The sequence below is a fragment of the Sus scrofa genome, chromosome 8, assembly GCF_000003025.6.
Source record: "Sus scrofa isolate TJ Tabasco breed Duroc chromosome 8, Sscrofa11.1, whole genome shotgun sequence".
Lineage (NCBI taxonomy): Eukaryota > Metazoa > Chordata > Mammalia > Artiodactyla > Suidae > Sus > Sus scrofa.
In genome coordinates, this window is record NC_010450.4 from 31,581,452 (window position 1) to 31,605,845 (window position 24,394).

A 24,394-nucleotide genomic window follows, 5' to 3' on the forward strand; every position below is an offset into this window, starting at 1 on the left:
CAGCACCCTGCCTGCGGAGCTGTGGGTCCTGCTGTACAGCACAGGGAACTATATCTAGTCACTTGCGATGGAACGTGATGGAGGATAATGCAGGAAAAAGAATGTATATATATACATGTGTGTGACTGGGTCACCTTGCTGTACAGAAGAAAATGGACAGAACACTCTAAATCAACTCTAATGGAAAAAATGAAAACCATTACAGTAAAACAAAAAGAAAAGAAAGCTGTGGGGTTTTCCTTAGGACTAAGAGTTGTAAGGACAACAACAACTAAAAAAACCAACACAGAGGACAAAAGACTGAAAGATAGAGAAAAATCACCCTGATGACCTCTTTGGATGCCTTTGATCCAGTCATGTTCCACCCTTTGGAATTTCCAACTAAGTAAATACATACGTATGTATGTAATTTTATGTATAGAATGTCACTTGATATAGTTGTTTGTTGATGGACACCTTAAGGTATTTGGGATTGGATCACTATCATTTGAACCAAAGGAATCCTAAATAACAAAGGGTCTCATTGCACCTCTCTTCCTTGGTATGTATTATTATGGGATTGGGGTAACCACGGTCACATGATAATCTCAACCCCAATTTACTCTTCCCACTCATTTTTTCTGTTCAACGAATGTGCTCTTCAGGTCTCACAAAAAGTTGTCATTCCCCTTCCCGCTTAATTCCTTTAGTCAAATTTTACTCTATGCCTCTTTGCCCTTATTGAAAAGGGCATTTCATCATTTTTGATATTACAGAAGAGTGGTGTTAATCTAACTATCTTTGAAGTCCTGACATTCAAAGAGAATATTAACAAAGGACATTCCAATAAAGAAGGCTCCTCCTGGAAGTTCCTTTGTGAAAAGTGGTTAGGTCTCCTCACCACCCCCCACCCCCCCCGGCCCCCCGGTAGTAAAAGCTCATAGAAAAGTCTTGCTCATAGAGAGAGCTTTTTTGAAATTATTACAGCCAAATGCCACCCAAGTGCAGCCCCTAAAAAGCCCTGCTGCCTGTCGTCGATTCCATGTCTGTGCCTGAGCGGGGTTAACTGGGGTTGCTCAATTGATCATCCTCATTTTTCTATTTCCTTTTATTTTATCAGCCTTCTCCTGCTTCCCTCTTAGAAAAAAAAGACAGAAAGGGCAGATAAGAATAAAGAACAAAACCTCTAGGGAGGTAACTTTTACAGCAAACTATGGAAAATCTGCAAGAGAATGTTTGACCAGGGCTGCACAGATCAGCACCTGTGTGGGCTGGGCAGTTGCTCACTCATAAATCTGCTTATCTATAGTGCAAAGCAAGGCCGTCAGCAGGAAGGACGGCTTCTAAATGGTCATTCAGTCTACACTATTATATATCAACCTTGCTTGAACAACTTTGGCTACAGAGTTTAAAAAAAAAAAAAAAAAAAAAGGCCTAGACTGTGTGGAGGGTCCTGGGCCTTGGTAGTTTTTTTATAAACTCCTCCAGGTGATTCTAATTTGTAGCCAAGGTCAAAACCACTCATCTATACAGACAACCAAACATGAGGAAGCAGTTACAATTTCCGAATCACATCTTTAGTCATTCCTCCGTTGCTCCCCCAGCACCCTGAGCGTTTCTTTCTTACAGCCGACAGCGACGGCGCAGTCTGCTACATTACAGGTGGCTGTAGACACACTGGTAACCACAGCTACTTTGTGGTGCTCTTGGGGATGGTGGTTTTGCTTCCATTCATTCATCGATTCAACTCACTCATTCATTTATTCATGCACCCACTGACTATGTCGCACTTTACCCAACAGGAGGTACACAATGAATCAGCAACATCCCAGACACTGGAAGAGCTGGAGAACAACCACTCCTACACGGTGAACTGCTTGAAACCAAAAGATAGGTCTTATTCCTATCTGCGTCCTCAAAGCTTAGCACAAACTTGAGAAATGTTTAATGACTTGAACTACACCTTAGAGATCAGCTAGCTCAACACCCCCGCATTTCCTGTGGGTGATTGGATTACTTCTCAAGGTGACAAAGCTACCCGTTGGAGGCAGGACTGCGACTAAAGGTCAGATTTCCTTTCTCCCAACCCAAAGTTCCTGTCAAATCCATTTTATGATTGACTCCAAATCGATTCACACAACTCAATAGTTACTTGACATTTTCTTTTGGCTTAAAAGTCCATTAATGTCTTTTCAACCACATCCCTTCCAAGTTCCAACTTATTGGCAAGACACTGCACTTGCATGGGAATGCTCTTCGCAGTTGAGCAGGGGTGAGTTTTTCTACTTAGGTGAAGTCCTTAACATCATCATAAGGGAGATTAATAATAAATTGTGTTGTATGTTAATATCCTAGTTACAAATTCATTATAATTCCTAGGTTTTTATCCAGGAGAAATAAAAACATACGTCCACAGGAGTTCCTACTGCGGCGCAGCAGAAACAAATCTGAGTAGTGACCATGAGGTTGTGGGTTCGATCCCTGGCCTCCCTCAGTGGGTTAAGGATTCGGCATTGCTGGGAGCTGTGATGTAGGTCACAGATGTGGCTTGGATCCCGAATTGCTGTGGCTGTGGTGTAGGCTGGCAGCTGTAGCTCCGATTCGACCCCCAGCCTGGGAACCTCCATATGCTGCAGGTATGGCCCTAAAAAGCAAAAAAAAAAAAAAACAAAAAACAAAAAACCGAAAAACCCATATGTCCACAAAGTCTTGTACAAGAATGTTTATAGTGGTGTCATTTACAATAGCCTAAAACATCTCCTTCATCTATCAAGAGAACAGATAAACTGTGATATAGTCATACAATGGGGTGCTGCTCAGTAACGTTGGATACATGCAGCATCATGGTTCACGCACCCGTTAGCAAAAAACACACTATAAAAGGAGTCTTACATAAAAGAGGACACGCTGAGTGAATCCTATTTATATGAAATTCTATAACAGGCAAAACTAATATACAGCAGGAAAAATCACATCTGTGGCTGACTCAGGGAGGAAAGGGGTGGGGGCAGGGATTGACTTGGAGAGGGCATGACGAGAACTCTGCTCGGGTGATGGCAGTGTCTTTATCATGATAGGAGTTTGGGATACACCAGGGTATGCCTTTGTTAAGGCTCAGTAAATATACACCTGAGATTTGGGCATTTCATTATATGCAAATTTTATCTTAAACTATAAACAAGTATTGAACTTCAGTGACTGATATGGGTACTTGTCCCAGTGTTCAGCACTTTACTCATTTATTTATTTTGGCTGTACCCGTGGCATGTGGAAGTTTACGGGCCAGGGATGGAACCCACGCCACGGCAGTGACTTGAGCCACTGCAGTGACAAAGCTGACAAAGCTGGATCCTAAATCCACCGTGCTACAAGGGAACACCTCCAGCACTTCGTTTTTGAAAGTCATCAAAAAAATACGGCGAGGAGTTCCCACTGTGGCACAGTGGGCTAAGGACCTGGCATGGCTGCAGCTGTGGCATAGTTTGCAGTTGCAGCTCTGAGGTGACCCCTGGCCTAGGAACTTCCATATGCTGTGGGTGCAGACAAAATAATAATAACTCTAATACTACAATGAACATAAGAATTGAGAAATAGATTGATAGATTGAGGAGTAGATGATGCTAAAGCAAGTACAGTAAATACTAACAGCAGAATTTAGGTTCTGAGAACGTGGATATTCACTGTATGGTCCAAATTTGCTGTATGTTTGAAACTGTAATAAAATAAGAAAATGTTGGTGAAAAAAAGAGACCTAAAATAAGCATTCTATGCAGGTCTTATTCATGACCTTAAAGAAGGAACCAACTGTAAAAAGATATTACTAAGACAACTGGTGCACATAATTTTTTGAATTTATTTACTTTGAAGTTAATACTTAGAAAGAAAAAAAAAAGCCTGAGTTGTTATGAGTATTACAAAAAAGGAAAATTGACAAAAGATGGCAGTATTTATTCATCTCTACTTTTAGACTTAAGGAAAAAAAAAAAAAAGGCTTAAAACACCACCAAGAGACACAGTTCAACTTTGCAAACAACTTGCATAGTTGATGGCTGAGGAAAGGCAGATATATAAGGCAATGCAGTCCTGGCTCCCAACTGTCTCCATAACAAACATATACACACTGGGAAAGGACTCCTAATTCACCTCCTTAATGGGGGGGTCAGGTCCAGAACCCCCATTGGGGGCCTGAGCTCCAAAGCTGCCAGCCCTGTGGCCACCTGCTCCCTGGTAGTCTGCTGACAATGGGGTTACACACCTGCTCTAGTGATATCATATGATATCACCTATAGGTGGAATCTCTAAAGTGACACAAATGCACTTATTTACAAAACAAATAGATTCACAGGCATAGAAAATAAATTTATGGTTACTAAAAGGGGTGGGGGAGGGGAGAGAAATTAAGAGTGTGGGATTAACATATACACTCTACCATATATAAAATAGATTTTAAAAAGGACCTACTGTAGAGCACAGGGAACTATATGCAATATCTTGTAATAACCTATAATGGAAAAGAATCTGAAAAAGAACACACACACACACACACACAACTGAATCACTTTGTTGTACATCTGAAACTAACACAACATTGTAAATTAACAATTTTAAAAAAAAAGGAGGGAGTTCCCTGTTGTGGCCAGTGGAAACGAGTCTGACTAGTATCCGTGAGAATGTGGGTTCTATCCCTGCCCTCACTCAGTGGGTTAAGGATCCAGTGTTGCTGTGAACCAAGCTGTAGGCTGCAGACGCAGTTTGGATCCTGCATTGTTGTGGCTGTGGTGTAGCTGGCAGCTGTAGCTCAGATTTGATTCCTAGCCTGGAAACTTCCATATGCTGTGGGTGTGGCTCAAAAAACAAACAAACAAACAAAAAAAAGGTTAGGAGTTCCTGCTATGGCACAGTGTGTTAAGAACCTGACTGCAGTGGCTCAGGTCACTGTGGAGGCATGAGTTCAATTCCCAGCCCAGCACAGTGGGTTAAAGGATCTGGCACTCCTGCAGTTGTGGCATAGGTCACAATTGTGGCTCAGGTTCAAGCCCTGGCCCAGGAACTTCCATATGCTGTGGGTGCAGACATAAAAGAATTAAAAAAAAATTTTTTAAAAGGTTAATGTTTTTAAAAAAGACATAAGAAAACAGGAAGAAAAAAGACAACTGGGAAATGTGTCTGTGAACTGGGTATTAGATGATAATATCAGGGCATTACTGTTAATTTTGTTAGGTATAATCATAACATTGTGGTTAAATTAGCTCTGTATTTTTAAAGATGTGTGTTAAAATACTAGAAATAAAAATAATGTGATATTTTGATTTGCTTTAAAGGACTTAAGGGCTAGATGACACAGTGTAGCAAAATCTTAAAAGCTATTTAATCTGAAAGACAAGCATATTGGAATTTATTGTATTTATTAAACTTCAATGCATAGTAGAAGCTTTTTGAAACCAATTAGTAAACACTTATAGACTACAAAAATCAGAGGGCTAATTTCAAATTTTTGAAATTATAACCTGTAATTGATATAATAGCATACTTTCATTACAAGTACTGCTAGATTTCATTTTTAAAATTAAAGTGAATCTAAGTTCAGTTTGTTGTTAGAATTTTTTAAATTCTTATGATTACTTTGAATGAATTAGAAACACCCAAGTCATAACTGCAGGTCTTAGAATTTTTGAGTTAGTCATATTAAATAGAGATAGCATTGTCATTCATTCATGCAGTGAACACTTCTCTTTTGCAAACTCCATAGTAATATAATTATAATACCAACAAACATTTTGTATATAAAGACGACATAATATCCTAAAACACCTTTAGGGAAAAAAAAAAACCCACAGTTACTAGACAGGCCTAAATAATTCCAAGATATATGGTGTGACATTTTTCAAAATATAGCCAATACAATTTTCATCTGCTTGATCCTAAACAACTTGACTTAATTTTGCATTTAATAAACTGATTTTAGTTCCAAATGGATTGATTAGGGAAGTAGGTATAGCCTTACTGAGATAACCACACAACACATGGGCATTTGAATTCACCAGCTGAATTAGAAGGTGATTTATGTCATGTAACAAAACAATTTTTTTCTTTACAAAATGACCCACTCCAGTACTCTCTTTTCCTGCCTCAATACATTAAAAATTCAATTGCTTTGCTAGATTTTCCCTTTACTGAATTGGCTTTTCAGTAATTCATCACAGAAAACACAAACTATGGTTCATGACATTCTTTGATCTGTGTCTCTTGTTCAAGTTCCAATTGTTTATGAATTTCAAGTTCTAAGTTTTTGAAGAAATGTCTGCAAGGTGAATATTTAAACTGGCCTCTGGAACAATTATGTTCTTCATCAAACTTCGCAGTGTCAAAAAATAACAGTAATATAGGAGTTCCCTTGCTGTGCAGTGAATTAAGGATTGGCATTGTCACTGCAGTGGCTCAGATCACTGCTATGGCACAGGTTCAACTCCTGGCCTGGGAACTTACACAGGCTATGGGTGCAGCCAAAAAAAAAGTAAACCAACAGCAATAAAACAACAGATGCCATGGAGTTCCCGTCAAGGCTCGGTGATTAACGAATCCCACTAGGAATCAAGAGGTGGCGGTTCGATCCCTGGCCTTGCTCAGTGGGTTAAGGATCTGGCATTGCCGTGAGCTGTGGTGTAGGCTGCAGACGAGGCTCAGATCCGACGTTGCTGTGGCTCTGGTGTAGGCTGGTGGCTACAGCTCCAATTGGACCCCTAGCCTGGGAACCTCCATATGCCGCAAGAGCGGCCCTAGAAAATGGCAAAAAGCCAAAAAAAACAAAAAACAAAAAACAAAACAAAAAAATCAGATCCCAAGTGTCTGAAGGTTTTTTTGTTTTGGGTTTGTTTTTTTGTTTTTTTGTTTTCTGTCTTTTTAGGGCTGCAGGTGCAGCATATGGAAGTTCCCAGGCTAAGTTCCCAGGCTAGGGGCTGGATCAGAGCTACAGCTGCTGGCCTACACCACAGCCACAGCAATGTAGGATCCAAATGAAGACTGAGACCTACACCGCGGCTCATGGCAATGTTGGATCATTAAACTACTGAGTGGGGCCAGGGATCAAATCTGCATCTTCATGGATGCTAATCAGGTTTGTTACTGCTGAGCCACAATGGGAACTCCCCCAAGTGACTGAAGGTTCAATGTGGAGTCCAAACATGCACAGAAGATCAGATGATGGTTTCATTTCTGAGGAAGAGTAAACTAACACAGAGAAATACTCCTGGTCTTAATTCAAGCATAATCCAAACTTGAACTTGGTCACTGCAACTTGAGGCCATATCTCGTGTAACATGGAGATAAAATGATAGTGAAAGTTGCATGTGTCAAGAAGATGTGGAAAGCAGAAAGAAGGGTGGCCTACAAAACAGATCTAGGGGTTCTGCTGCTTACAGTTCTAACCTCAGGGGGTAGAGAGACGCATGGCCTGTGCGTCTTCACACTGCTCTGGACAAGTTACCTTGAGCAAAGCCTCCAGCAGAGTTTACTGTGATGAGGAAAATGCTCTATATTTGCACTGTCCAATACAGTGGCCACCAAGCAAGGGCTGTTAAGCATTTGAAATGCATTAGTACAGATGAGGAACTAAGTTATTTATTTGTAATTAAACGTCAATAGTTGGCACTGCACATGGCTATTAGCTACTGCTGTACTGGACACACAGGTCTGGATTCATAGGGGAGCCCCAGACAGAAGAGGAAGAGATTTGGGGCAGATCAGTAAGTCTTAGAAATCTTTTATCTGGTTTGGAAAAGGGAAAGGAGCTAACCTCATCAATGCCCTTTCCATTTGAGTGGGGAGGAGCAGGCTCCAATATCATTTAATACACTATAAAAATTGGGGGTCATCTTTTTCAAGATTTCATAAAGGCTCAGATGAGAGTCAAAGGAAGCTCTGTAGCTCAAATGATGTGATTTTAGTCTTTTGGTTCTTCTCTTCCAGAGGCAGAATTCCCTTCCTGACACCAATATTAAGTACTCACAAAACCCCTCCACCAATGACATGCACACTGCACTACAAGCCCACCGCGCGTGCAGGCGCACACGTACTCGTGCACAGAACACACAGACACACACACTTTCCCCCATCTTCCTCTGCTTCCCCCGGTTCAGGTATCCAGCCAGGCAGTCTTAAGCATGAACACAGTCTGCAGCAAAACTCCCTGATTCTGGCCTGTCAGCTCACCAGAAGGAGTATACCCAAGGGTCAAACTTGGGCCATTTTAACTGCTGTTGATATAAGTTTGAAGTGGGTTTGCCTGCCTGGCTTCCTGGATGGGTCTGCTGCCTTGGACAAATCACCTGCTGTATTATAATCATGTTGATGTATTTCCTGCAAGATATTTGTTGGATTTGTCCTTGTTATTCTGTTTAGAAAAGCACATAGGACTTCACTCGATGTGTCGGGCCGGTCTGAACTGAAGGGAAGTCAAGCATGAATAAGGAAATGGACAGGACTCCCCAAGTGTTGTTGAGAAATGCACTCCCAGGCTAAGATGCTGCTTTTCCCATCTCTCCGTGTGGGTGGGGGTAGGGAGGAAAGAGGCGGAGAGGTTAATGACTGCGTGTGAACCAGTCACTGTTCAATGACATAGAACTTGAAAACAGTTTGAGTTGGTTGAGCCCAAACAGGGCTCACTTCATGACTCCCCTCTTCTTTCACTCTTTGCCTCGGAAACTAGAACTACATAGACCTGCCATCAGGACCTAAAGTTGAGAGGGAAGAACAAATGTAACAGAAGTATGATGCACAGGGTTTCCCTGGGCCAGGGAACCCTCCCCACAAGGTGGTCTCATGGCAGAAGGAGGGGACACACTGCCAGAGGTGAGGTCTGGAGAGGGGTTTGGTGGCTGCTGACAGCCAGCAGCAGGTGATCGGAATTGGAAGGAAAAGGTCTCCAGACGATGGATAAGGGTCAGTCATAAAACATGCATTGCCTTTGGGGGAGGGGGTCGTGGAGAAGGAGCTTTGGGCACAAGGAACCCCAGTCCTGGACATTCTGAAAAGACTCAGAGGGTTCAAGAGTTTAAAAGTCTTACTTGGAGTTCCCGCTGTGGCACAGTGGGTTAAAAATCAGTAGCAGCTCAGGTCACTGTGGAGGTTCGAGTTCGATTCCTAGCCTGGTGCAGTAGGTTAAAGGATCCAGCATTGCCGCAGCTGCACCTTGGATTCAATCCCTAGCCCAGGGAACTTCCATATGCCACCAGTGTGGCCATAAAAAAGAAAAAAGAGAAAAGAAAAAAAAAAGTCTTCTAGCAGTATATAGTTGGAAGGTCAAAAACTTTCCAATGGCCACTGGTTTCTGCTCCCTTCACCTTGGACAATATGAACTATCTTGTGGCTCTGACAGCAGGAGATTTTGAATTTCAGAGATTTTTATTTTTTTGGCTTTCTGCCATTTCTTGGGCTGCACCTGAGGCACATGGAGGTTCCCAGGCGAGGGGTCGAATCCGGAGCTGTAGCCACTGGCCTACACCACAGCCAGAGCAATGCAGGATCCGAGCTGCATCTGCAGCCTACACCACAGCTCACAGCAATGCTGGATCCTTAACCCACTGAGCGAGGCCAGGGATCGAATCCACAAACCCATGGTTCCTAGTTGGATTCGCTAACCACTGTGCCACGAAGGGAACTCATCAGAGGTTTTTAGAAATAACATTTGCCCATACTTCTGATTATACAAAAAAATCAGTGTTCATCACGGAAAACACAAAACACACCACATACACACTGGGGTAGATGATTTCATATGAAAGGCCACAGGGAAGAAAAGGATATGAGACGGAAATATGGATAACTAAATATAAAACTATACACCTGTCTCTCATCGTGGGTGGGGATTTGAGTGTCTGGTTCTTCAGTGGTTTTCCTGTAAATTATTTCATTCACACAAAATCCCATGCGTGGCATTACTGGATGAAACGTTTCTTTCTCTTTTTTTTTTTTTTTGGTCTTTTTGCCTTTTCTAGAGCCACTTCCAGTGGCATATGGAGGTTCCCCGGCTAGGGGTCTAATCGGAGCTACAGCTGCCGGCCTACACCACAGCCACAACGCAGGATCCAAGCCGCGTCTGTGACCTACACCACAGCTCACGGCAACGCCGGATCCTTAACCCACTGAGCAAGGCCAGGGATTGAACCTGCAACCTCATGGTTCCTAGTCGGATTTCTTAACCACTGCACCACGACAGGAACTCCTGGATGAAACATTTCTAAGGTTCTTGACATATATTGCCAAACTATCTTCCTACTGAGTCATACCAATTTGTGTAGCCACCAGACATTTATGAGTAAGTCAGATTCTTTCATGGCAGGAAAATGGTCCCTCACTGTTTTAATTTGCAGGTTATTTTCAACACTGACTTTCTTCCTTATGTATTTCTCTTTTGTAACTTAGATTGTTTCTATTTTTTCTGTTGTTTTTCTCAGATTCCCTAAGATCTGGTGAATAGAATAATGAATTAATAAAATACTGAATTACTCCTTTGTGTTGAAAATCCTTCCCCACCAAAAATTATCACCATTAACTTAATTTGTTCACATTCCAAGCAAATTTCTTACTTTGGTCACCACTTCCATGTGGTCCAGAAATAGGCCATTTGTGAAATATATGTAAATGGCAGGTTCTTTTTTTTTTTTTTTATCTTTTTAGGGCCGCACCCGCAGCATATGGAGGTTCTCAGGCTAGGGGTCCAACTGGAGCTGTAGCTGCCGGCCACAGCCACAGCACACAGCAATGTGGAATCCTTAACCCACTGAGTGAGGCCAGGGATCGTACCCACATGCTAGCTGGGCTCGATAACCACTGAGCCACGTCTGGAACTAATGGCAAGTTCTTCACCAAAGAAATGCTTACGGAGGGCAAAGGACTGCTGACTTCTGAAAGCAGATTATAGAAATGAAAAAGCTTGTTTGGTTGTTTTATTTTTCAGAATAAGAACCAGATTTTTCGATTCTTCTTACGGCAAAGATAAAGAATGTATAGCCTAAACTTCATAAACTAGGATCTTATGATATTTAATTTTCCTGTAGAATAACAGTACCATATCTAAATCAGTGTTATTTCTTAGAACTAAAAATAAAATTTTCATTGCGTGAATAGCAGAATGCTCCAGAGAAACCTACAATGTGACACCATCACTGATAGGGAGCGGTCAGGAGTTTGTAGAAGTTTCTCTAAGCCATAGATTGGTTGGAAGGAGCTGCAGGAATAAATCAATTCCTTGATTCCTGGTCCATGTTCTTTCCACAGCACCCCACTCCTTCAGAGCCTGATGTTTTCTACAAAACACTTCCAACGAGAACCCCTAACCTTTTATGTAGCAAATAAAGCTCTTCTTATAAAGGGGGTGATATTCAATCATTTATGGTGAAATGATTTACCACATCATTAAACAGCCTCACTTTCTCTGATGTATCTATCCGAACAACAGTAGGGACTATGCCTAGGAACTACTCTAATATTTTTTATTAAAAAATAAAAAGAGCCGGCATTTCCTACAGCTTTATGACAAGAAGCACTTTATTGGAAGAGTAGAATAAAAGGCTTTGTTGGGTTTCTACTGAGAGTCAAAGTTTACCTTCGTGATTGACACAGGGATCAGGCTCACTTAGACAGTGGCATATTTAAGTGGTAAGATGGGGAGGTTTCACAATCCTTAAGGGGAAAAAAGTCACACGTGACAGTGTTCAATCAACTGAATTCCTTATCAAGAGTCCGGTTCTGTCCAGTTTGTGTGTAAACTTCCAGGGAATCCGGCTTGAGAAAAAGGTCAACTAAGAGCTACTTACTGGACACCCATGATGTGCCAGACACTTTCATACACTGTATATTATCTCAATTAATCCGAACAGTAACTGAGAGGTTGGTAAATTTGCGGGCGAGGTGCCATACAGAGAAAGCCACCGTCCTGGGAAGGGCTGAGTGCTCAACTGCTGGCTGGCTCTTATTTTATCACACAGGACAAGACCAGTATGATGTCATCCTCATGACAGTATTTTTTGTACGCAACTGGCATCCAAGGTGCCTTTTGTTTTGGCTGGCTCAGTGTCTTTGAGACCATCCTGTTTGCAGCCACACCATAGTTGTCTTGGGTGCTGGAAACTACTTGATTCCATTTATTCAAGATTTGGTTTTGGGGGGAAGGAAAACAATAACTCTGATGGACAGAATTATAAGCAGTGGCTTTGAAGACGTCTCTCCAATTTTCCATCATAGAACTGTTATTTATAGTACCACAGTCTTGAGAGTTAAAGAGATCTTGAGGTTCACCTGGACCAATCTCTGTTCCAAAGAACTGCCCTTTCTACCAGTATCTGCATTAGGGGTCCCCCAGTCTCGCTGATGACCCTTTGCACACACAACGTGACTGCATGGCAACCTAATCTAGTTTTCCTCCAGCGCCAAGAGCTACAAAATTAATAATTTTAAAACTGAACCCAACCTAGTACATATCTTGTTTTAGTTCTAAAGAAAATACCCATTTGTCAGGAGGGTGTGTTGAGGTAAGGTAAGATTCGTCAACAATTTGTTTTAGGGCCCTTGTAGTGGCCTCAATGATAAGTGAGAAGATAACTATTTTCTGATGGGAGGCAGAGTGGCGCAGGGAAACCGAATGAACCATGGGGTCAAACTAATCTGAGTGTGAAGGCAGATTCCAGCATTTACCGAATGATGTGGCTTTGTTCAAGGTTCTTGGGCTCTTGGTGACTCAGTTTCCCCGTTTGTAAAGGGGGTTAATTATTCCTAGGTTGTAGGATCGTTTCAATAATTGGGGATGATACACATATAGTGGCTGGAGCAAGCCCTGACACATAGTAAGTGCACAATCAAATGGTCTGATGTGCCAAGCCATCAGAGACCACAGACTGTTTTGAAGGAGAGCTATTGTATGGCCGACAGTTTACCAAACGCTGCTTAGGTGGCACGGTGGGACAGTGGGAAGAGCTGGCACTGTGGAGGTAGAAAATCTGGATGTCAGCTCTTTCACTATCTAGGTATGTGGCCTTAGCTTCTTCTATTTCAGCTATCTCATATACAAACGGACATGGATGGAACTAGAGACTCTCGTACTAGGTGAAGTGAGTCAGAAAGAGAAAGACAAATATCATATGACATCAGTTATATCTGGAATCTAATATACAGCACAGATAAACCCATCTACAGAAAAGAACCAAGTTCAGGGACTTGGAGAACAGACTTGTGGTTGCCAAGGGGTAGGGAGAGAGAGTGGGACAGACTGGGAGTTTGGGGTTAGTAGATGCAAACTATTGCATTTGGAGTGAATACGCAATGAGAGTCTGCTGTATGGCACAGGGAACTATATCTAATCACCTGTAATGGAACATGATGGAGGATAATGTGGAAAAAGAATGCATATAAATGTATAACTGGGTCACTTCGCTGTATAGCAGAAATTGACAGAACATTGTAAATCAACTATAACAGAAAAAATAAAAATCTTTTAAAAAAGATAACCACAAGTAGAGAAATGCAAATAAAAATTACTATGAGGTACCACCTTTTCACTGGCCAGGCTGGCCATCATCAAAAATTCTACAAACAATAAACGCTGGAGAGGGTGTGGAGAAAAGGGAACCCTCTTGCACTGTTGGTGGGAAAGTAAATTGGTGCAACCACTATGGAAAACAGCATGGAGATTCCTCAAAAAACCAAAACTACAATTACCATTTGACCCAGCAATCCCACTCCTGGGAAAAGATACATGTACCCCAATGTTCACTGAAGCACTATATACAATAGTCAAGATGTAGAAGCAACCTGAATGTCCATCAACAGAGGAGTGGATAAAGAAGATGTGGAACATATACACCATGGAATATTACTCAGTCGTAAAAAGGAATGAAATAATGGCATCTGAAGCAACATGATGGACCTAGAAATTATCATGCTAAGTGAAGTTAGACAGTGAGACACAAACATCATGTACTATCACTTATACGTGAAATCTAAAAAAAAAGCACACAATGAACTTCTTTGCAGAACAGAAACTGACTTACACACTTTGAAAAACTTATGGTTACCAAAGGCTGAGCTTGGGGTTTGGGATGGAAATATTCTAAAATTAGGTTAGGATGACTGCTCTACAACTATTTATTCATTCATTCATTTATTTATTTTGGTCTTTTTTATCTTTTTTTAGGGCCACACGCACAGTACATGGAGGTTCCCAGGCTCGGGGTCTAATCAGAGCCGTAGCTGCCGGCCTACGCCAGAGCCACAGCAACACCAGATCGGAGCCGCGTCTATGACCTACACCACAGCTCACGGCAACGCCAGATCCTTAACCCACTGAGCGAGGCCAGGGATCGAACCCACAACCTCATGGTTCCTAGGCAGATTCATTTCTGCTACACCACAACAGGAACTCCTACAATTATAAATATAATAAAACTCATTGAATTAAAAAAAGATTCAAGGATATAATGTACAGTACAGGGAACACAGCCAATATTTTGTAATAACTTTGTTGGAAATGTTATCACCTGAAAGGGCAGAAGTATAATTTATACTTGTGTAGAAGTATAATCTATACATATCTATTATAGATTATGGAGTACAATCTATAAAAATACTGAATCACTATGTCATATACCTGAAACTTACATAACATTGTAAGTCAACTATACTTCAATTTTGAAAAAAAAACAGTATATGCTTCCTATGTAAATAAATAAAAATTTGCTTCACTGAAGAAAAGAAATGTAACCATAAAACTTATTGGGGAAAGTATTTTTTAAAGTATATAAATACAAGATATTGTTCATAAAGTTAAAAGGAATTAAATCGAATCTTCGATGACAGCTATCAAGCATCCCATGTGAAAAGGGTTTTCTACTAACTGTGAAAATAATGAAACCTTTGAAGCAAAGAATCTAGCAACCCTTGCTTTTTCTAGAACTGATTTTAAAAGTTTAACTGAGACACTAAGGTATTTATTGTCTCCCACTGGACATAGAGAGACGCTTATGTGTAGACTTGCTGAAATGATGACCTGATCTTTACAACATAAATACTTTACAACATTAATGCAGAATTAAAAACATAACCTCTTTCCTTCCTAAATAACTAGGAAAAAAAAAAAATCTAAAGGGCACATGCTCCCTTTTATCATTCTAATTGAAGGACACCCTGAGCAATCCCATGGTAACTTTTGAAACAAGAATGGAACATACGTGAATGCTCATACTTGTGGAGTGGAAAATCAAGAAAGGAAGTAAGGAAAAGAAAATTTAGAAATTGTGTTCATTTCCAAGATGTTCGGTTGAGTCAGAGATTTTGATATACGACCCTTCTAGGGGTCAGAATTTAAAGCCCCTCAAGCCCCACACTGAAAGACGTGACCTTTGCCTCCCAGAAATTTCTCAAGCAATTCTGACTTGAAATTCATCTACCTTTCTTACAGTAATTGAACGTTTCTTTATGCACAGATACTGAAACTTGATCTTAAAAAAAAAAAAAAAAAACAAAAAAAACTCCGTAGTTGCTAAACGGATTTTAGATTGTACCATCTAAAAAAAATATATGTATATTCATAAGCCACCAAAAAATGTATTCATAAACAAAAGTGAGAATGAAATATACACACATGGGAGCCTTCTTTTCCAAACAAACTTTGAAGAGAAAGAGACAATGACCTAAGAAAAGTCAGGTCAATGGCTGGCTTTCAAAGAGCAGATATACAGGTCTGCACTATCGTTTAAAAACCTGAGTCTTCATTAACGAGATGGCACAGCCTCAACAGCCATCTGGCATGGTCTTTGCCAGGACAGAATTGCTCTCTGTTGTAACTAACAACTTGTGTGTTAGTTCAGACCAAATGCGAAGTCATGAAACTTTTCTCAGGGATAGTTTCCTCATCTGCAAACAGTGGCAGTTGCCTCTTAGGGCGATGGTTTCAGTTAAATAAACGGCCCACGCCGAGTACTTAGCAAATCCACTTCTCTCCTGTCCTTTCAGGTGATATTTCCAACCTACCCTTTATGAGATCACTGAACTTTTTTTTTCATTTTTGTTTCATATTGGAGGATAGTTGATTTACAACGTGGTGTTAATTTCTGGTGTATAGCAAAGTGATTCAGTTATACTTATGTGTGTGTGTGTGTGTATCCATTCTTTTTCATATATCCATTCTTTTTCAGATTCTTTTCCCATGTAGGTTATTATAGGATATTGAGTGATTCCTCTGTGCTATACAGTAGGTCCTTGTTGATTATCTATTTTATATGTAGCAGTGTATATGTTAATCCCAAACTCCTAATTTCTCCCTCCTGAGGTCGACCACTTTAAAGAGCTGGCATGCACAGGAAAAGATTTTCAGCTCATAGAATCATGTTTTTAATCCCCCAACACCACCAAGTTAATTAAATTGTGGTGTATTCTTTACAAAGGAGTACTATGCGGAGTTCCCATCATGGCTCAGTGGTTAACGAATCCGACTAGGAACCATGGGGTTGCAGATTCGATCCCTGGCCTTGCTCAGTGGGTTAAGGATCCGGCATTGCCATGAGCTGTGGTGTAGGCCGCAGACTCGGCTCGGATCCCGCGTTGCTGTGGCTGTGGCGTAGGCAGGCAGCTATAGCTCTGATTAGATCCCTCGCCTGGAACCTCCATGTGCCACAGGAGCAGCCCTAGAAAAGGCAAAAAAGACAAAAAGCCCCCCCACAAAAGGAATACTATGCAGCAATGAAGGAATATATTACAGCTACATGAAGCAATGTAGATGACTGTCACAAAGTGTTGAGTGAAAGAAGCCAGATACAACAGAGCACATATGTATGATTCCTTTTTTATGAAAGTCAAGAACAGCCAAAGCTAATGTATGGCGATAGAAGTCAGAATATGGTTACCTGGAGCAGGGTGGGTGACAGGAAGAGGCACAGGGAGCTCACTGAAAATGTTCTATATCTTGAACTAAGACTTGTGGTTATGCAGGTGTATGTAAAAACTAATCAAGCTGTGTACTTTGGAGTTGTTCATTTCACTGTCTTTATGTCATACTTCAATAAATAATATTTAAAATAACATTTTTCAGAGCACTTACTTGATTTAGTCTTATTACACTGATGTTTTTCTCTCATGCATTCTTCTAGGCTCTTTTTGCATTTTACCTAAGTGATACATGTATTCATTGGTACCTCATAATTGCAGGAATAAAAAATTACTCATATAATTAAACTCTCCAAATAATTGAAGTAAGAAAACTATTGCTTTCTTCAATGAGAATCTTCATTAAATTGTTCGTAATCCTCACTATCATCTTAAACAAATGCTATTGAGCACATCCTTCTTCTTGGTGAACCCAGACGTTCCTTAGAAATTTACACAGTTGAGCTGAGCTTTCAAGAGCCAGAGCTTCTATACTGCATGACAGTTGTTTCTTGCCCCTTCCCTGTTATCTGAGGCTATTTTTCATTGTTATGTGCCCGCCTCTAAGTACACTGGTCCTTCTCATTTGCTTTCTTTCATTCATATATTTGGTACCTATTTTTAGAATGCCAAGTATGTGCTGAGCACTGCAGATAATAGAGGTGAATAAGATTCACAATCCGTGAAGGTGGACTTTTTCTCTGGCAGAGACAAGAAACAAGTGTGGTCATTCTCTTAAAAGGGGGAGTATAGGACCTAATTCAGGGTATCTAGGAAGGTCCCTTTGAGGAAGTGACATTTAAGAACCAAGAGATGAGAATCCAGCCTAGGATGAGACTCCAGTAAGTATTTGTTGAATGAATGAATGATCATTAGTCAATGAAGAAGAGTTCTGATTTATTGTGCACTCAGAAGCCAGGAAAGCTACTGCAAGATGCCTAAACCAAGAGACAATAGGCACAGAGTGAGACTCCGATGGACTTAATGGCATTAATTTTTGGACCGCCGTGAGGACTATTTTCTGCTTTACTTAAGACCTAGAGTTACTAGACAAGTGAAGGATTTTTAATCTATACAGGTCAGTTTTTACCAAAAGAAAACCAGCCCCAAATAGCCCATGTCTTTATGATGATTCCTCTACTTGCCTGCATAGCTCTGATCCAAAGTTCCCATGAATGTGACTTTCCTGGTATGGTCACTCAAAATCATCTCAAAATGTGGGTATCACCCGCCCGCACCTTTGCATGACAGCTTTGTTCAGGCAAGTGCAAATAGCCCTGACTCCTTGGGCATTGCTGCATGTTGCAAACTGCCACCTAATTTGGGACCTATTATTGCCCACAAAGATTTCACCTTCATGACATACTTCAAACCAAGAACCTGCAGTCTAAAGGCCAGAAGGAACAGGAGAAAACAACCTCTGTGGAGAGCCTTTACGCACATATATGCCTTATAAAGCCAGCCTGATATAGAAGCATTATTAACATAGCACAAGGAATAGCAGCAAAGTTTAAAATGCCAGATATAGGGGCCAGTTTATCCAGGGTTTAATTTGATGCCTGAGTTGATCCATCAACAAACTATCATGTAACTGAAAGAAACTCCGAATGAGAGAGATAAATGTAGCTTTTTTTTTTTTTTTTCTGTATTTCTTTTTAGGGCCACACCTGAGGCATACGGAGGTTCCCAGGCTAGGGATCTAATGGAGCTGTCGCCAGATCTGAGCCACATCTGCAACCTACACCACAGGTCACGGCAATGCTGGATCCTTAACCCAGGGATCGAACCCGCATAGTGATCAGGTTTGTTACCACTGGGCCACGATGGGAACTCCTAAATGTAGCTTTTGCTGATCTTAGTTTCTTATAACTCTCTACAGATCTTTGGGGCTTTAAATGTGAAAATGCCAAACAAAGGATTTTCCCAATGAAATAAAGGGAAACGGGGAATGACAAATGTCTGGAAATGGTTTACTTTTACCCATTTTTCCAGACTGTTGGTGTGTCTGATAAAATTTCAAACATAAAACTGTATCAATCTACTTTAGAAACAGTGGAATTAATGCAAGAGTTCCTTCACTGGTCAGAGTCTGGTTTGGATTTAAGCGATATCACTGAAGGTCAAAAGTTTGACAGACTCTTAGGCAATCTAGGTGCATCTATGGGACGGACAAGAAGAAAGCAAATATTCTTACCTCTGTTTCGAAATCTTAAAAGAGAGGTAAGAAAACGTTAATCTGCTTATCGCTGAATTACATAAACTTCAGTGCTCAGGGTAGTGAAATGGCTCCTTGCTAAACTGAATTTTCTGATACACAGAGAAAAACAATCCACTCTGCTCTCCCTCGGGGGAACTCAACGTGTTTGGCCCTCCACAGTTGTTAGGTTTAGTCTGATTTGCCTAAATACACAAAACCACAGAGAAGTTTCTCCCATGAAGGAAGTTTCCTCTAATTCTGAAACAATCATTTATTCCAGCCATTTTGCAAGGACAGGGAACTTGTCAGAGAAAAAGACTCTTGGCTGCTCCCTGCCAGCGTCACTGGGCAAAGAGTACCCAAGTCACATTCTTTCACAATCAATCAGCTTGTGGTCTAATCTTAACTTCAGTACCATCTTTAGCCTTAGATTTCCTACCATAAGACAGAGTAAACAGACTAAAGATTCCCAGTGCTTGTTACACGGCAGATATTGTCCTGCAACTCCTTTCCCCAACAACTGGCCATGGCAGAAATCTTTTGGAGCCATTCTTCTTCTGGATTTTCCTATTAGCCACGAATAACAAATCTAGGTATCTGTGTCCAGGATATCATTATTACACTTGGCCAAATGTAAACATTTGATTGCGGCTTTAGTTTTATCATATATGCTCATATTTTCTATTTTTTTTTTTAAAAAAGCTAGACTATACATGCTTCGTATTCCCGAGAAGTCCTGAGTCATTCGTTTCCAAAACCATGTATGATCGGTATATAAAATTATTCCTAGCAACTTTGTTCTAAAAAACAAGAATTTAAGGATAAGAAGCAGTCTTTCAAGCTGACCTTTAATCAGGGCAGAGGGTGGGGGAGGAAAGAAAGTTTAGAAGCATTTTCACGAAACCAGAGCCACCATTTAGCAAAAGCTTTTCATGGAATGAGTCACGGGGTATAATGAAGCGCAAATCACAAGGTTACACGTCGCCTCCTAGGAACACGGCAGGCACCTGGTTCTGAATTCTTTGCCCCAGCAAACTAACTACTGAATCAGGCCACTGGAAAACCTCAAGCACAGGTAGATTTTACCCTCGTCTCCATGACACACACGTCCTTCTAGTAAAAGCGAAAACAACGTTTGACCGAAACTGAAGATTACAATTACCCGGGGGGACTCCGAGCCACGAAAAAATACAGTTTGCCAAGCAATGACCTGGCCCCCTTCCTCCCTCGCCCCCTCCCCGCCCCTTCAGCAGAAGGGAACCCGGATCTTCACAAACTGAAGTTTGAAACGGGGATAAATACTAAAGTATGAAACCAGTACCTGCCAAGCACCTGGAGCTCGCTCTCCTGCTCGCTCTCTCCTCCCACACTCTGGCAACGGAATGCCCTTCAAAACCATGGCTCAGTGCTTTTGGTAAATGTTTTACGAGACACTAAACAGCCTCGTGTCCCACCCTCAGAGCAAATACCATTGAGAGAACACAATATAATGGTCGCAAAGATATCGTGTGATGTGCAATAATGCAAATGAACGGGCAGGCTCTATTTCCACACTTCCCCTTAAGGGGCAAAAAAAAAAAAAAAAAAAAAAAATCCCAAACTTGCCAGAGGTGGGGGTGGGCTAGCAGGAAGGACTCACAGAAACAAACCTGAACACTGGAAGCATTAGAGTTTTGTGTGGCTTTTGTTTTAAGCAGCATTAGGACAAGCTCATTGTTCTAAGCCCCAAGCAAGTCTTGGCTTGTGAACATGAAAAAGTGTCAAAGGCAAGAGTTACTAAGGGGTAGAGTTCACCAGTGAGTCTGCAGACACAGGAGCGACGCTCCATGTACCAAATGTTTCTATTTGCCAGAGCAGCTCCAAAACAGCTTTTCATAAACCATCTTCCACAATTGGCAAAATGTACTCCCCATTTTCCATACCGGTCAAGTAATTCACAGTTAAAAACCAACTCTGTTTCAAACCAGAAGTTTTGCATTCCATTCAAGTTAACAATTACAACTGGAGGATAACAGAAACTTGCTGGCACCGAATTATTAGCATACTCAGAATGTCAGGTGCCTCTTGGTACCACCAGGGTTAACGAGATAAACAGAAGGTGCCCAGGAAGCGTCTGCCCAGTTTTACAGAAACTGCGTAGGGAGCTCGCTGGAGTCGGGAGCGCAAGTGGGCAGCATGAACCTACCTGCTCTTGGAGGTCTAAGAAATGACAAAGTAGAATTATTTAGCGACAGTCAAGCCTACTCCAAGGTCATAGTGAGGAGGAGCAAGAATTGACTTTGGCTTTAGAATCACACACAGCCAGGCTAAGCAAATAAGACACCCCATTCTCTGGTCCCCAACCCCCCCACACACACTCCAGTCACCAGGACTACTCAGAATTCTACATTTCATACCTTTAGGACGTCCGGGGGTAGAAAGAAAATGAACACAGAATTGAGAGCCTAGCTTTTCTACACACCAGCTGTGTGACTTTGAGTAAATTACTTACCCTCTCTGAGCCTGTTTCCACATCTATAAAATAAAAATGTCTAGAACCAGGTAAGATTTACCAAAGAACTGCTGGCACTTCCAATCTGAGAGCCTAGAAAATAGCATGGAGCCCTTCTTTATACTTTCAAAGCAAGACTTTTTTGCCTTTTTTTCCTCCCCTCTCCCTCATGTATATAGGCCCTATCTTGTTTTCAGTGTCCTCATATTACAGATGCCTTAGGTTAGTGCTGTGACTAAGGGCAATTGACTTCGCTTCTCCCAGATCCGACTGACTAATCTGCGTTGGGTGGGTATCCTAAATGCCCGGTTATCTGCGGCACCGGGGCGCGGTGAGGGCCTCCCTGCCTCCAGCCCAGGCTGCCAGCGCCTGTGCTTTCACAACATTTCTCCTCTCAATTCATCTCGCCTCTAACACAGATGCCTACCTGCCCCCTTCTCTTTGCCTTCTCTTTCTTTTTTCCTCATTTCTCTTTCCTTTTCTCCTTTCTACCCTCCTTCCATTTCTGCCCCATTTCCTTGAGAGGGATGATGCGTATGTGGAAAGTGTGGAAAGCAACTGTTCCCACCACCCTCTCTCTTCTGTAATTTTTTTGGGGCTTTTTAGGGCCGCACCCACGGCACATGGAGGTTCCCAGGCTAGGGGTCCAATCAAGAGCTGTAGCCGCCAGCCTACACCAGAACCACAGCAATGCCAGATCCAAGCCGCGTCTGCGACCTTCACCACAGCTCACGGCAACGCTGAACCCTTAACCCACTGAGCGAGGCCAGGGATGGAACCTGCATCCTCATGGATGCTAGTCAGATTCGTTTCCGCTGAGCCATGACGGGAATTTCTCTTCTGTTATTTTATGTGCCACAGCAAACAAACGGGTGAGGAGGATAAGACAGATGTGTTATCATCCAGATTCTACTGAAGAGAAATCAGAAGGATTCAAGAAATGGCCAAGATCCCAGGGCGACTGGTGACAGTCCCTGGGTTGAAGCTCAACTCTCCTGGCAGGCCAGGGTTTCCCTGCTGCCACTCCTGGGCTGCCCACTCCAACCCCGCACCCTCAGATACACCTCCTGTCAGCGCCCTCAAGTCCCCACATGGTCTAGTCGGGTCCCCCTAATAACTGCGGCACGTTTCCCCTCAGAGTGCTCTTCTCCTCACCTATCTTCTTCCCTCTGGACTCATCGAACCCTTACCCTATTTGTTAGGGTCTCTAGACCCCTATAACCCACCTCCTGGCCACTGCAGTCCCTATGTGCCCTTCTTATTCCTCAAACAAGGAACAAATCTCCAGGAGTTCCTTGCATGGCTAAGTGGAAACAAATCTGACTAGGATCCATGAGGACACAGGTTCGATCCCTGGCCTCAATCTGTGGGTTAAGGATCTGTTGTTGCCTCGAGCTGTGGTGTAGGATGCACATGCGGCTCGGATCTGGAGTTGCTGTGGCTGTGGTGTAGGCCAGCAGCTACAGCTCCGATTTGACCCCCTAGCCTGGGAACTTCCATATGCCACAGGTGTGGCCCTAAAAAGAAAAACAAAAACAAAAACAAATCTGAATCCAAAGTAGTGTTTCCGCGGAGTAAATTCCAGCTGGAGGCCTGAGAGGGTTTTGCTGTAGTATTGTTTTTGTTTTGCATTGGAAAGAGGTTGCGAAAAGTGAATAAAGCAAAAAATCTAACCATCAAATCGTGCCATGAAACAAGCACTAATGACTAAAGGCCTACGATTACCAGGTATTTGATATACAATCTCCTTTAATTTAATCAGACAGAGGACTCAGGTTCAGAGAGCCTGCCCGAGGGCACGCACACTGCTGATAAGTACGGATCTCAGAATCAGAGCTGGTCCAATCCCAGCCTTGCTTTCCACCTGGGCCACCCTCTGCCACCACAGGCACCCTGCAGCCCGCTCATTTGAGGGACTAAGGTAAGGGTCTGCTGCCCAAACCCAGAGCCACCTGTGCACACGCTCTCTGGGCTCGATGAGAGCCCTGTTCTTTGGCTCCTTTTCTTTGGGGTCCACAATCCCTTCCTTTCACCTTTTCTTTTTATCCCAAAGACAATCTGTCCTGCTCACTTTGAAATCTGCTGTCAGGGCCCTCACTCGACCGCAAAAGCCATCCAGATAATATGGATTCTGCCACTTCATGTAAGCCTTTATGTTCATTTTCCTGCGGCCACATATTCAATATTTGACTTTAACCCTGTGGACTGGAATTTCCATTGTGGCTCAGCAGGTTACGAACCCAACTAGTATCTACAAGGATATGGGTTCGATCCCTGGCCTCACTCAGTGGGTTAAGGACCCGGTGTTGCTGTGAGCTATGGTGTAGGCTGCAGATATGGCTCAGATCCTGAGTTGCTGTGGCTGTGGTGTCGGCCGGCAGCTGTAGCTCCGATTCGACCCCTAAGCCTGGGAACGTCCATAGATAGTCCACAGGTGCAGCCCTGAAAAAAACAGCAACAACAACAAAAAACCCACTGTGGACTGTGTTAAAATTCCCTGTGTTTATATATAGCCCTTGGTGTATTGTATTCAAATATTGTATCTCATGTTGCTCAGAGACTAAATTCTGTGTCCCTGAGAAAGCACTGTGACATCTATACACTGTAAGTATTTTATAATAGCGCTTTCCCACTTCCAGCCATGCCAGCAGTTCGGAGTTTTATGCTGTTGCTTTGGGTATGCCAGCACATGGGCGTTTTTAACTGCGGAGTTCTGTTAGGGCAGAAAAATCAGCCTCTGGCTCTATCGCCGTGGGCCTGTTCTGGAGCGTGTCAGCTCTAGAGGCCCGCCTCCGGCTCGCGTTATCTTTGAATCT

General features: G+C 42.2%; 1 protein-coding gene across 16 annotated transcripts in view; it reads right to left on the reverse strand.

Annotated features, from left to right (window-relative positions):
* Positions 1-24,394, reverse strand: part of RBM47 (RNA binding motif protein 47) — a 182,625-nt gene that overhangs the window by 73,319 nt on the left and 84,912 nt on the right. Inside the window, exon 1 of one of the 16 annotated variants that reach the window (XM_003128939.6) lies at positions 20,409-20,560. The exons of 11 other annotated variants lie outside the window; for them this stretch is intronic. Coding sequence is in view for 1 of the 5 variants with exons in the window: in XM_021101122.1 (XP_020956781.1) it covers positions 17,066-17,102 (37 nt within the window). In the remaining 4 variants the exon portion in view is untranslated. Of the gene's footprint in view, positions 1-17,065; positions 22,234-24,394 lie in introns of those variants that run through there. 4 more of the 16 variants (XM_021101134.1, XM_005666610.3, XM_021101130.1 and 1 more) reach the window with 4 other exon arrangements.